This window comes from Hydra vulgaris, chromosome 09 (genome assembly GCF_038396675.1).
Source record: "Hydra vulgaris chromosome 09, alternate assembly HydraT2T_AEP".
Lineage (NCBI taxonomy): Eukaryota > Metazoa > Cnidaria > Hydrozoa > Anthoathecata > Hydridae > Hydra > Hydra vulgaris.
Genome location: NC_088928.1, coordinates 57,800,750 through 57,815,379, shown reverse-complemented (window position 1 = coordinate 57,815,379; position 14,630 = coordinate 57,800,750). Strand labels below are relative to the sequence as shown.

The 14,630-nt window shown below is 28.0% G+C and overlaps 1 protein-coding gene across 1 annotated transcript in view; it reads right to left on the bottom strand.

Annotated features, from left to right (window-relative positions):
- The window catches only part of LOC136084888 (uncharacterized), a 62,681-nt gene that overhangs the window by 34,727 nt on the left and 13,324 nt on the right, over positions 1–14,630 (bottom strand). The window contains exon 3 of the mRNA XM_065806153.1: positions 741–912. Coding sequence (XP_065662225.1) covers positions 741–912 — 172 coding nt within the window. The remainder of the gene's footprint in view (positions 1–740; positions 913–14,630) is intronic.

Below are 14,630 nucleotides of genomic sequence, written 5' to 3'. Positions count from 1 at the left end.
AAACCATATTATATTTAGCCAGAATTTCAACTAATCCCAAAAAAATGCCATTATTTGTATTTTCCAGCTTTTCAATTGACCCACGAAAAGCAATGTTTTTTTCAGCTAAGAAATGTGTAATTGAAAGAAGTCTTTTTAACACAGCTGTCCATCTATTGCATTCCTGATCTATAATTTTTTAGGCTCAAAATCAATGGTTTTATTTTTTTTATTTTTTTTTGTATTTACTATAGCAATCCATTTATGCATAGCTTTTATATGAGACGGCCTTTTTAGATTTTGAATAAACTAACTAATATCTAATGTCTAATGTCTAATGTCTAATATCTATTGTATAATATCTCATGTCAAATATTTAATGTCTAATGTATAATGTATAATGTCTAGCCACTTTTTCAACATTAGGAAGAACTTTATTGTCATAAGAAGCATTGAATTTTTGGGAATCTTTTTCAACTCGAGGGAAACAAAAATTCTCAATATGCACAGGATCTTGTTTGACAAAACTTAAACGATTGCGATAACTGAGGTATTCAGGCCGCAGCTCAGTGTCATATAAATTTATGCAATTGTTACCGAGTTTAACTTAAAGTCGCATTTTATATTTCAAATACGGCACCAAAGTTGAAAACGAAGTCAACTTCACCTTTCAGTAAACTTCTCAATCCGAATATTCGTCGGTCCTTAATCTTAATCAAATCCTGTTAAATATATAAACAAAAAAATGCTTAAAAGTTAACCTTTTTAAATCTCTAATACAGTTGATATTAAATCCAACTATGTTGTTCGTTTTTTCTTCAACAGCTATTAAACTGACTCCATCTTCAATAGACTTTTTAAGAGAGTTTTCCCAAGCTAAACTTCTACTTATCACATCAAATTGCGATGAAAGAAAGTTACATGTTGGCACATCTAAAACAAAAAACTAATAACAATAAATTTATTATATTTGAAAACATGATGATATTTTCAAAAGTAAACCTTAAATATTTTTGATAGCCGTTACTTGTTATTATTTCTGCACAATTAGCAGAGTAAACTGGGGAATAAGTAAACAGTTTATATTCAAGTTCAATACTGATTTTTGAGGAAAAATATTTTGTACTTTTTTTTTTTTTAATATCAATGTTATAATAGAGAACTTTTCACACAATGTAATTATATAAAAATTAAGAAAATAGTTTTTAGGAAAAAAAAAAATTTTGATAAAATTTTTTTTTTTTTTCTAAAAAACTATTTTACAATTGAGAAAAAGTAACCGCCTTATAATTTTAATGACCCTCTTATTAATTGGGAACAAGTAAATTAGTTAACATTTAATAACAGTTAATAAAGATAACTAAGTTAAATTAATTGAGAATGAAATGGAATTTAACTTTATTGCAAATTAAATTCAGGGGAGGATACACCTTTGAACATGGGCAGCTTTGAAAAAGTGCATTTTTGAATTATTCTTGAACTAGTGAATTTAAATTTTTTGTAAACGTAACATTTATTCGCACAGCCGGGGGCAGAAGCAAGTTTTTATTTTACCACATCAAAAAGCAAACAGTTTTTTTAAGTGAAGTAACTATGTCCGCTGTGAAAATGATGAAAATAGACGTGGGTGGCACTTTGTGTTTTGGGGTGGCCAAAATACAAAAAAAAGTTGTATTTGATTTTTGAAAACTAAATTCCTACTGCTTTAAAATACTCAGATCAAAGAAAATACTAAATATTTTTACTCTGGTTATTGTAATCTCAGCGATAGTGACCATTAAAGTCAAAAATGGTTGTCGAATTTAAGTTTTCAAAAAAAACTATAGCGGAGAGTAGTACTGAATGGATCTTGTACTGAATGGACCATTTGAAAAATAAGAACTTAACAAGCGGTGAATTGCTTTTTTTTTCATTGCATATACATTTTATATACTCAAAGTCTCTTTAGTATTTTTTGTTTGACTTTATTCGTAATAATGCATTTATATTTTGATTTTGTATTTTTTTTAATACAAAAGTAATTTTTTACCTTACCAATTTATTTCAATTTACACTAAATTTTTAAGGTAAAGTTAACTATGATTAATAATAATGTTATAGATATATATTTTTTACTTTGTATAAAATTAGAGTGAAGGTTATATGATTTACTGATTGCTTTAATTATATGGGTAACATGTGCATTTTGATTAGTGTACTGGATGAACCACCATTGATTGTACTGAATGGACCGGTTCATTTTTCTGTTAATTTTTTTTCGTTCTTCAGCATGTTACTTACTAAAATAAAATACAAAATCTTTTATCTAAACAAACAATGGAAGTGTGAACTAGGAAATAAATTGAAAATAACTAATAAACTTTGGTTTATAAAGACTTTAGCGCACTTCTTATTTACATACCTTGGTAATAAGTTTAATTTGTAGTTTATTTCATTATTTGAATAATTTGATATGTCGTAATATCATTACGATATATTAAATTATTTAAGTTGTTATTATTTAACTTCTCAGATTGAATGAAGGATAATTATTACGAATAAGAAGTAAGGATAAGTAAAAAACTTGAGTATCAAAAATTTTAAAAAACATCGAGAAACATTACGAATGTAATGAGACTTAATCAAATGTCTAGGCTTCTTGTAATAAAAAAATATCTTACATATCAAATTATAAGTAGCTTTTACAATAATATAAAAAATAAAGTAATAAAACCAATAATAAACATTTATTCTTGGTTTACATGCAATTGTTTAAATTGCAATATTTAAAAATTGCAAATTACTTGATCTATTTAAATCGCTAAAGTTTGTTGATCATTATATACAAATTATTCTACATATATATATATATATATATATATATATATATATATATATATATATATATATATATATATATATATATATATATATATATATATATATATATATATATATATATGTATATATATATATATATATATATATATATATATATATATATATATATATATATATATATATATATATATATATATATATATGTATATATATATATATGTATATATATATATATATATGTATATATATATATATATATATATATATATATATATATATATATATATATATATATATATAAATATATATATATATATAATAGCACTGATGATTTTTTTTTATAAAATGGTTATAAGTAATTTTTATTCATTTCAGAATGATTTTGAGACATCGTAAAGTAACAGCAGTAAAATGTGATTGGGATCCCAATAATATGATTCGAGCAGTTGAGAATGTTTTGAAAAAAACTTTATCTTGAGCTGTTGAGATATTTGGTGTAAAACGTTCAACTCTTAAGAGGAGAATTAAAGAAGCTTAACTATCACCAGACGGTTTAAATAAATTGCAATGTGTTTCATAAAGTAACAGTTCTATGAAATTTTTTTCAGTATCAGAGGAAAACGAGCTGGTTCAATATTGTTTAGTTTCTGCAAAAATGGGATATGGTTTAAGTCCTATTAAGCTAAGAGCACTAACGTTTGAATATGCTCTCAAACTTTACCGCATTCCCATCTAGGTCCTGCTAAACCTTGGGAAACAAATAAACGTGCTGGTGTAAATTGGTTTAAAGCGTTTTTTAAGCCGTCATTCATTCAACAAACTCGTCATTCAACAAATTCGTCAGCATTCAACAAACATAATGTCGAAATATTTTATAATAATCTGCGTAAAGTTTTGATTAAATACAAGTTTTCACCGAATGAGGAACGTTGATGAGACTGGTGTTACTACTGTACAAGTACCAGAGCATGTTTATTAAAGAGAGAAGAGCGGCAAGTTGCGTCTGTTACAAGTGCAGAACGAGGTATCTTGGTAACAATGTGCATTGCAGTAAATGCAAGTGGATCATCAATAACACCATTCTACATTTTTCCACGTGTTCATTTTAAAGATTATTTTCTGTGAAAATCAATTCCTGGTTCTGTTAGCACTGCAAACAAATCTGGGTGGATAGTGGAATTAACGTTAATGGAGTGGTTTATTCATTTCATAAAAAGTGTTCGACCATCTAAGGCAAACCCTGTGCTATTGATACTAGATAATAATGAGACAAATATGTTGATTAACTTTATTGACTTAGCATCAGATAATGGTGTAAATGTTTAGACAATCCCACCCCATACATCACACAAACTGCAACCACTAGATGTAGCAGTTTATGGACCATTCAAACGTCATTATAATCGTAAAGTCGATAACTGGTTGGTATCAAACAAAAACTGTCTCAATATATGACATTGAGAATAATTCTGGAAAGGCTTGGGCAAAATATTGATGCCAGTTAAAATTATTAGTGGTTTTTCAGCATCTGGTATAAGTCCATTTCAACCTGATCAATGGAAGGATGAGGATTTTTTTTATCTCAGGTTACAAACAGACCCAATCGTGAAAGACTCGACATTATTCCAGTTTCAATAGAAACTAATAAACCTAATTCTGAAGCACTAAACATCAATCCAGTTTCAGTAGAAATTAACAGACTTAATCATGAAGCAAACAACATCGATCTAGTTTCAGTAGAAACAAAACAGACCCAATCCTGAAACACTCAACATCAATCCAGTTTCAGTAGAAATAAAGAAATCCAATCTTAAAACACTCAACATCAATACAGTTTTAATAGAAATTAATAGAAATGTTAAAGTCAACACAAATAAGCAATACCATGAATGTAGAAAGTATATGCCCTTATCCTTCTTCAAAAGCTCCTTTAGAAAAATCCAAAGGTGCTCGTAAAAAGCTTTCCTCTTCAATTCTAACTGATACTCCAATTAAAGAGGCTCTTCGAAATCAACGACTTCAGCGAAATTAAAAAAAAAAAACTTTTCTCAAAAACAAAAAGATGGTACAAATAAACGTCAAAGGAAACCAAGAAAGAAATCAAATAACTCTAAATCTCTGAACTTTCCATTAATAACATATAATCATGATGAGGCTGATGATATTTGTGTTGAAAGAAGTGACAATGGTGCTAAAGATTGTTTAAATATTTGTGAAGGTATTATATCAAGTAATGATTTGTGTGCTATATGTGAAGAAATGGGTCAAGACAACGAAGTGTGGTACCGTTGCAGACAGTATGCAAGCATGGCACATAAAGCTTGCACAAGTGCAGATAATGTTAGCCAATATGTTTGTGATTATTGTACTTTGACTATCTGATTGGTCTAAAATTGTATTAAGTAATTCAACTTATTTTAATTTTTGTCAGAAATATCAATGTCTCAACATAACTTTTTTTTGTTTTTAAGCTCCATTTATCATCCTAATTACTTTGCATAGTGTAACTTGCTATTCATTAAATAAAACAACTAAACTGCTAGTCCATTCAGTGCATGGGCAGTAAATGGACCACTAAACAGTTTGGTATGGGTCACTTCTCTATATATATAAAAAGCAATGTTTGTATGTTTAATATTAGATATAGGCGTCAATACCTCTGGACCAATCAATACCAAACTTGGCACAGGCACTATGTAGGCCTGAGCGGTGGTTTTGGCCAGGTTTAGGCCACCAGTGGCACCTCCGGTCCCAAGGTTTTCCCAGACATTCAAAGAAAGTATTCCCAGACATTCAAAGAAAGTTTTCACAGGCATTCAAAGAAATTATTTAAACAACCTCATATTAAACACAATGAAATTTGGAAACGATAAATTTGGTCAAGTTTAAGTGTGACAGAAACCCGCGCGAAGCGCCGGGTAATCCAGCTAGTTTATAATATATTTTAACTATTTTCTGTTTGCGCACTGGCTTACATCTTCCAAAATAGTATACAATATACAAGGATAGTTAATTGAAATATCAACATTTCCTTTTGAATTAATTTATCTACTATAGTTTTAACAATATAGATAAAGCGTGAAATAATACACGAAATAAATGTGAAAGTAGAAAAACAGCTAAAAAAAAGTACTTCTCAATTTTTATTTCGAAATAATTTTAATACAATATAATATAATATAAGAATATAATATCATATAAGAAGATCAAACATTATAAAAAAATTAATTATTCCTGTGGAAATCTAATAAAATTTCGAGCTTTTGCTTTAGTGGTACCCATAAGCTTGCGCACAGAATAAGAATCAAAACTATTTGATGCTTTTTTAAATGATATTTTAATATCTTTAATGTTTCTGCAAAGCTTTTTTTGTTTTTTTCATTTTTCTATTAATAATAGCTCAGTACTTTTCAATAACTCTCAATTCTGTGAAGTTTGGAGGATTTTCTGTTTTAGGCACAAATTTCACATTTGTCTTTATATACCATTCCATAGCTAGTTTACAACAATGAATTGAAGCTAAATCAGGCTAAATCAAATTTTGTTTGAGAAAAACGTTGAATAACACGAGTAACGGTGTATGAATATATTTCCAACGATTTTGCTATTGAATTGTTGCTACTATTAGGATTTGTGCATAATTTTTTCTCTTACGTCTTCTTCTTTTGTCATTTTTTAAACTAATTTCACGTTAAATCCAAAAAATAATATATTTTTTTGAAATCACAACACGCTGTAAACAAAATACAAAACAATTAAAAAGGTTTTAATACAACCACTAAAAAAAATGACGTGCTTATTCTTTCACACTTATTTCGTGTACGCTTTATGATCTTATTTATAAAAAAAGGCTTATTTTGTAATCCATTCAGTTCAATCAAAAGTACTGAATGAACCACTAAACAATTTGGTACGGGTCACATTTATCGCACATTTTAACTATGTTCTGTTAGCGCAATGGTTTACAGCCTTTAAGGATAGTTTGTTAAGATATCAATTTTGTCTTTTGACTTAATATTTTCGCCATAGTTATTGACAATATAAGAACATTTTGAGTTTATAAAAAAGGCGAATTTTGTGGTCCTTTTAGTACCACTCTCCCTTATGTTTTTGTTTTTCTTGCAGTGTTTCGTGAATAATTTTTTTTTGCTGCTAATTTATATATTAAAGAGTATCAAATTATATACGTCGTAAGATGTTCGAAAAAAAATTTTTTTTTTTTTTTCAATTTTCATGTTTTAAGCCGAAAAAAACAGTTTAAATCACAACTTTCAACTTCCGTGAAATCGCAAAAATATAGTATCAAAAGGTATCGTCCAAATTATTATTAAATAACGTGAAATCGAGTCTATTTTTAAGAAACTAAAAAACTAACTGCGACTTTTTGCGACTGTGCAAGAAATTTCTATTTAATGTTTTCGCTACCTGGATTATAGCCAATTTTCAATTTTTTGATTTCCCAAGTGATAATTGATCAAAAGTCTACATAAGACTTTGTATTTAATAATCAATTAAAAATGATAGTTTATTATTGATAATTGACATTTAATTAAATAATTATTTGCATATTTGTAATTATCCGATGCTTAAAATTAACATTCTATGCTTGAAATTAACATAATAAAAAATTAAAAAAATAAAAAGTTAAAAGAATAAAAAGATATATATTCTACTAAAATTAAAAGCAATGGATTTTACAGCTAAATATATAATTAGCTGTTTCAAATATTTAACAAAAAGAAAAAATATAAACAATGCTTTAGTTTTCATAACTTCTAGAATTTGTACGAGTGATGGTAAAAAAAGAAAACTTGGTACAAAAGTTAAGGTCGTCCTCCACAGAAAAGGCTAACTTTTGAAAGCAAAGAGTTTTTGATTTAATTTTTTCACCAAAATTGTGGTTCTATAAACTATTTACAAAAATCAACTTTAAAAAAAAAAAAGGCTTGATTAACCAATTATTTAAAAAATGAATGAAAAAACTAGCATTTTTCTTATCATATCAAGCTGAAAATTGGTGTATATACTCATTGAGTAATATAAATCTGGATGAGAGAAGCGTTTTATATTATTCACAGTATATAAAAAGTTACAAGACTTGAAACAAACATAGAAAAATTGGGGGACAAATGGCCAACATTAGTCTCATAAAAAAGTACTTTCCTTATTTTATTTTATATATCCTTCTCTCATCCGGATCCTTTTTAATTATGTGAAAAATCAAAAAAAAAATTAGATAAAAAGCTTAAACGAGTCCAAAGTTATCATGTTTAAAAGATTTTTATTCGAAGCAAAACTTTATTCTGAGAAAACGATAAATATATAAAACAAAAGAATAAAACCATAATAAAAAGTTCACAAAAAATATATCAAAACCCTCCAAGAATATATTTCGATTTTTTTTCTTCATCGTCTTTGTCTAAGTAAACCTTTTTAATTGTTCTTAGTTGTTTTCTTTTATTTTTGACACAGTCAGTGGACTTTTGACGAGACCGCTTTATAGTTTCTTTCTTCTTTTCATTAAGTTTCATAGGCGTAACATATCCTGTTAGATGAAACTTATTTAGTACAGAGAGGATTCCATTAGGCCCTTCATTAAATTCAATAACAGATGAATTAACTGCAGACTCTAAGACCACTCTACCCACAAAAATATTTTTTGGGCAGCGTCTCCAAATAATCTGGCTGAGTGCCTCGTTGGCGTTTTGGGTCTTACCATGGAGACATTTTTTTACTAAATCATCTGAAGATAAATCAGTAAAAGTTGGTTTCAAAATGTTAAAGACTGCAACAGAAAGATTCACTTGCTCTACATAAGTATTTACACCATGAACTCTGTCTAAATGATATTTACACCAAGTCTCTGAATCTCTTGGGCACATATGGTGTCGCCATTCCTTGTCGTCAAAATCTGTACATCTGATTGTGAAGACTCACTTTCTGTGTCAGAAGAAAAACCTACATCATCAATAGTATTTGATATATCAATTTTAACTTCTTTGTTTTGTTTGTCATCACTGCATATGGCAGATTTGTTGCAGAGATGCTGTTTCGTTCTCTTTCTTTTCCTATTAAAAATTTTCTTATTCCCCTTAGCCATAATTTTAAATGTAATTCGTTTGGTACCAATACAAATGGGGTTGCAATATAAACAAATATCCAAAAGCTCCTAAAATTGACAGTTTTTTTTTTATTTACGAACAACTTGTACAGGCTGTTTTATAACTTATGACTTTAAGTTGCATATAACCAAAATGAGGTTTTGTATTTACATCAATTTTTAACAATAAAAAAGATATTTGACTAGTTATTAACCTTAAAATAACTCAAAATGTGGTTGCTATGGGCGTTTCTAAGGATACTTTTTTAAGATACCTAAAAATAACAGCTAATATCTTTTTTAATAGAGTTTGTTTACAATCCAATATACTCACTATTCACAAGTGATGAATAAATAAAATAAGCTTTTGAAAAAAAAAAAAAAATTTTTTTATAAAAATAAGCTTTTATGAGTGTAGGACCACCTGAAATGAAGTTGAAACGAATTACCAAATTTTTTAGAAAGATTCATCAAGAAACACAGTTTTTTTTTTTTTTGAAAAGAAACACGAAAAATGGTTAAATCAAAAGTTTTCGTCATTGGAATTGGCACAAAACATAAAAGGCCGACCAAAAAAAATTTTCATTGGTCATTGGAATTGGCACAAAATATAAAAGGCCGACCAAAAAAAAATTTTCATTGGTCATTGGAATTGGCACAAAATATAAAAGGCCGACCAAAACAAAAGACCAAAAAAAAATTTTGATGGTAAGAGTAAAAGAAGTAAACGTCAGAAAATTGAGGAGGAGCATACAAATTCAAATTTTGATTCAATTAAAAAATCATTACTTATAACCCGTAAAAAAGTATATAATAAAAAAGATTTCTTTTTTATTATATACTTTGGAAGTCAGTGATTTAGGACTCAAAGTAGATTCACAAGCACTTGTGAATCATACCGCTGAAAGAATTGTAATAATGAGGCAAAAAGAAATAATGGATAATTTGGATATCAGTAAAAAATAAGTGAAATTATGCTGCTTGTAAACAGTTAAGGTATGGATTCTGTTGACAGTCAAAATTCAAGCATGTTTGCAGTTGTAACAACACCTTGAAAAGTGTCAAATTCAAAAAATGACTTTTTGTGGACCAACTTAATGTCTCTTAGTGTAAAATTTTGTGGGCCAATTGAACTTCATTTCATATTAGAAACTGCCGTAGTCATTTTAGGAAAAAAACGCCTAATAGAAAATGAAATTTTGGATTTGCATTCAGTGAATATTGAATTGGTTAATGGAAAGTTTGTTATTATTGATTTCAATTTTATTTTGTGAATTAATGAAAAATTTTTAGCAATTATAAAAAACACATCGTCAACGCTACACTAACTGCAATGACTTGTTTGAAGAACTTTCTAATTGGATTTGCAGCAAAATAGGTACACTTATCTATAAGATATCTCCGTTATATGCTTGGATAAGATTTCTAGAGTGTCTTTTACATATTTTATACCGACTCGAATCCAAAAAATGGAGAGTAACCAAAGAATTCAAGACAGTATATGATAACAAAAAGAAATTTATCCACCAATTAATGTTCAAAAAGAAGCATCTCCGAGTTAATTTTCCGCAGTTAATAGAGCAGGAGCATTTACAACCGAAAATGTTTGCAGTAAAGCGTTTTCTGACCCAAAGGAACTAAGCAAAATATTAGGGATTGATAAGACAATTATTAAAATTTTCAAAAATATCTTAATTGCAATAAGTTGTCAGCAAACATTGAATACAGAGTTATTTGAGCTATACTGTAAAATAGTATACCGTTGATATTTAGATCTGTATGATTGGTATAAAATGCCGTCAACAATTTACAAAGTTCTTGCACATGGAGCAGAAATATTGAAATCGCTATTTCCAAAAAATTCCAAAAAACGCCAGTTCCATTCCTAAAGCTTGGTAGTTTTAGCCGAGGAAGCATCTGAATGCCGAAACAAGTATTACAGACAACCTCAGGAACTACATGCTCGTAAATGTTCAAGACAAGCAAATTTTAAAGACGTCTTTAACCGTGCAATGACATCATCCAATCCTCTCATTAGTTCTATCTCCTTGGAATCTAGACGGACGAAGAAAGGTGTGCTTAAACCTTTATAAAAAGTAAAGAGTTTTTTAATTTTAGAAGTGGACAATAAGAAATCAATAAAACTGACAGAACTAGAACCCTCAGACTTATCAGAACCAACAGAAACTATTAATTTAGAAGATAAAATAATGAACGATTTAGAAGCAACTGATGAAGATTATTTGGAAGAGAAAACGTTGACGTGTGAAATAAATATAGCAATATTAAAAGTAAAAATTGTGAAGAATTTTTACTTTGAAGAAAGTTTTTTAAATATTCTCTTTTTAAAAATCAAAACAAGTTTGTAACCTTTTGTAGAATTACTAGTGTCCTCTTAGGTATTTATTGCCTACTACACAGTTTACGAAGTAGGTTTGTGAGGGTCATGGGTTATCTTTACAAGTTACCTGCTCCAACAAAACAATATAATTAATAATAAATAATATAATCAGTGGCGCGGCTAGTTGTTCGGACTTGTCCCCCAAAAAAATAACTCACTAGGGCTAAACAAATCTTAAAAATTTTCTCTTCATTAAAAAAATAAAAAAAATAAAAAGATTTGAAATTTGTACTTTCATAAAAAAAAGCTCTTAATTTGGGTCAAAACGCAGAGCTATCCAGTTGATTGTACTAAATAAGTTAATAAGTTGTTAGGTTAAATGACATAAAGATAAAAAGATTAAATAAAAGTTACTTTCTTCAAAACTATTTTTGGCCACCCATTTGTATAAAATTACGACATAGTGGGTGGGTGTAAAAGAATGATTTTTTTTGCAATTGCAAATAGATCATTCTATATTAATTTGAAAAAAAAAAAATTTCAAATTAATATAGAATAATAAATTGTGAAAAGTATAAAAACTCTCCTTCTCAGTTAAAAGTTGAGATTCTTTTATTTGGAAAAATCATTGTTAATTATCAATAATTGTTATTTAAAAATGTCCAGAAAGTATCATAATATTTAACAATTTTTAAACAATGTGAAGAGCAATCATGATTTGCTTTAAAAACTTCTTGCACTATAACATTTCCTTATTACGACTTAAATTTTGACTATTTAAAGGTAAAAATGGTTTTAAGTTATAAGAAAAAGCATAATAAAAATACTTTACATTACCGAATAAAAAAAAATAAAACATTTATTATCCAAGATCAAATTAGGGTTAACAACTAGCTATACTGTTTCACAAACACTTTATAAAGATCAGAATAATAACTACTTAATAAAGCACTCTACGATAAATTATGGTTTGAAGTATAAACAAGAAAGACAATTAACGTTTAAATATGCTATAAAAACTCATTAATTTTTCAGCTAAATGGGTATTTAATATACAAGCAGGTATAGAGTAGGTAAAGAGTATTATGTAAAGTTAAAGAGAATTTTTACTTTAAAAACCTAAAAATACAAGCTCGTCCTGCCAAACAAGCACTGATCTGCACAATATAAATTAAGTTATAATATAACATAATAGCGCTGTACATTTCAAAAGTGATGAGTGCAAACTGCGTAGAGTTTGTACTTTAACAGCTGTTATACACAAAAACAATAAAAATTAGTATTCAAAATGTTCATCCAATTTTTTTTTGAATTGTTTGATACTAACTGCGTCTATTGTTTCTTGTTTAAGTTTGTTCCAGTCATTTACCACTCTATGGGTGAAAAAACGTTTAATATTTCCCGTATATTGTACCTTAAAATCGCCTACCTTAAAATACCTTAAAATCGCCAAATTTCGGTCACCATGTAACATCAGTCATTTAAGAAAAAATCAAAAAAGCATGCAAAACTCAAATTTTACAAACTTTTTTCTCAAATAATATTTCTAATTGGTTTGTAAATATGAATCTGTAAAAAAAAAAAAATGTTTTTATGCTACCTGCTGAAATAACTCTTTAATAAAACGACAATTTGAAAAAATGCATACTATTAAACTATAAAATAAGCAAGTTATTAAATTAAATGATCAAATCTTGGTTTATGAAAAAATCTTAGTAAAAAGAAAAATTCTTAGTATTATTAAGGAATCACTAAATTAATTATAGTTAAAAGAAAATTAGTAATTTTTATAAAACTAACTACATATAAAAATTAGTGACATTTTGAAATACTCTAAATTTGGTCATACACGGATAAATAACGAAGGAGAAAATTGAACCCGTCATTTCGAAAAGGGCTCAAGTCACACTTTTTTTCGAATTTCACTTTTTAATGCCATTTTTTTTATTAAAGTGTTTTATGTATTTACTTTGAAGGAGACACATTTTCATATATCACAAGTCAAGTTTAAATGAAAATGAAAATTAAAGTCTGATCGAAATTGACACAAGTCCCGGACTTATGCCTTTTTCAAGTGAAACGAAGCGCAATTGAAGTGATGTAAACACACTTTATTTGTTACAAAAAATCGTGAACTTGCTGAAAATGCATATACATCTACAAAAAGAGTGTCTGGTATAAGGAACAGTGAAAATTAAAAAAATATGAAAAAATAAAAATGCCAAAATTGATGGAGAAGCTTATAACAACCACAAAGGAAATGATGTGGCACCAAGACAGACGGGTGCTTCTTGCAGGTTAGTTTTTTGTTCTATAATATATAATATATTCTGCATTCGTTCTCAAATTTTTGTTTATATACTCATGTTTTACCACCAATGATTGGAGGTAAAACATCTTGATATTTAATTATTGTAATATTACCTCAATAATTTTCTTTATTTACAGATGTAGTTCAAAATGTATGAAGCTAATATCTGAAGATGCTATGAAAAGTACAATTCAGTTTATTATTAAATTTGATATCAAAAATGCCCAAGACACATACTTGCAGTCATTGATTGAAAAGAATAAAATAGAGAGAAGACGGTTTAGATCTGAAGAATCTGAAACCTAAGAAAAAAGAATTTTCCTTTATTTATCACACTAACATTGAAGGTGTGAGAAAAAAAGTATGCAAGAAAGCTTTTTGCAGTATGCATGAAATTTCTATGAAACAAGTTAGACGTTTATGCATTTGCTTAAAAAAAAACGAGCAGCCTATAGATCACAGAGATACATCCCAGGGATCACGATGCAACGCATTACCTGGTGATACATTGCCAAAAGCACGTGAGCATATCGAATCATTTTCTATTAAATATGTGTACTACTATAGTAAAGATGCATCATCTTATTATTTGGATGAAAAACTCAATGTGAAAATTATGCATACATTATACGAACAAAAATATCCGGATCACCCTGTTAAATACAAGTTTTATCTTAAATATTTCCAAGAAAATTTTAGTTTATCCTTTGGTAGAAAGCAAGTTGATGTTTGTGGATTGTGAGAAGAGTTAAAAATTAAACTAAAAAACCCACACGTTAATGACAATGCTAAAAGAATCTATCAAGCAAATATGGAGATCCACAAAAGACAAGCAAACAAATTTTTACAAAAAAATACAGAAAGTTGAAACTAGGTGCAAAAATAATCTAAATGTGTATGGGATTGCATTTGATTTTATGCAAAATTTTCCACTTCCACATATCCCTATTTAATCTATGTCACCTGTGGCTGTATGAGTTTTGCATATACGATTTTAAAACTGGTAAATCAGTATTTTATTCATATTGCGAAGGAGTTGCTTACAAAGGTCCCAACGAAGTATGTACCTTTGTGCTGGA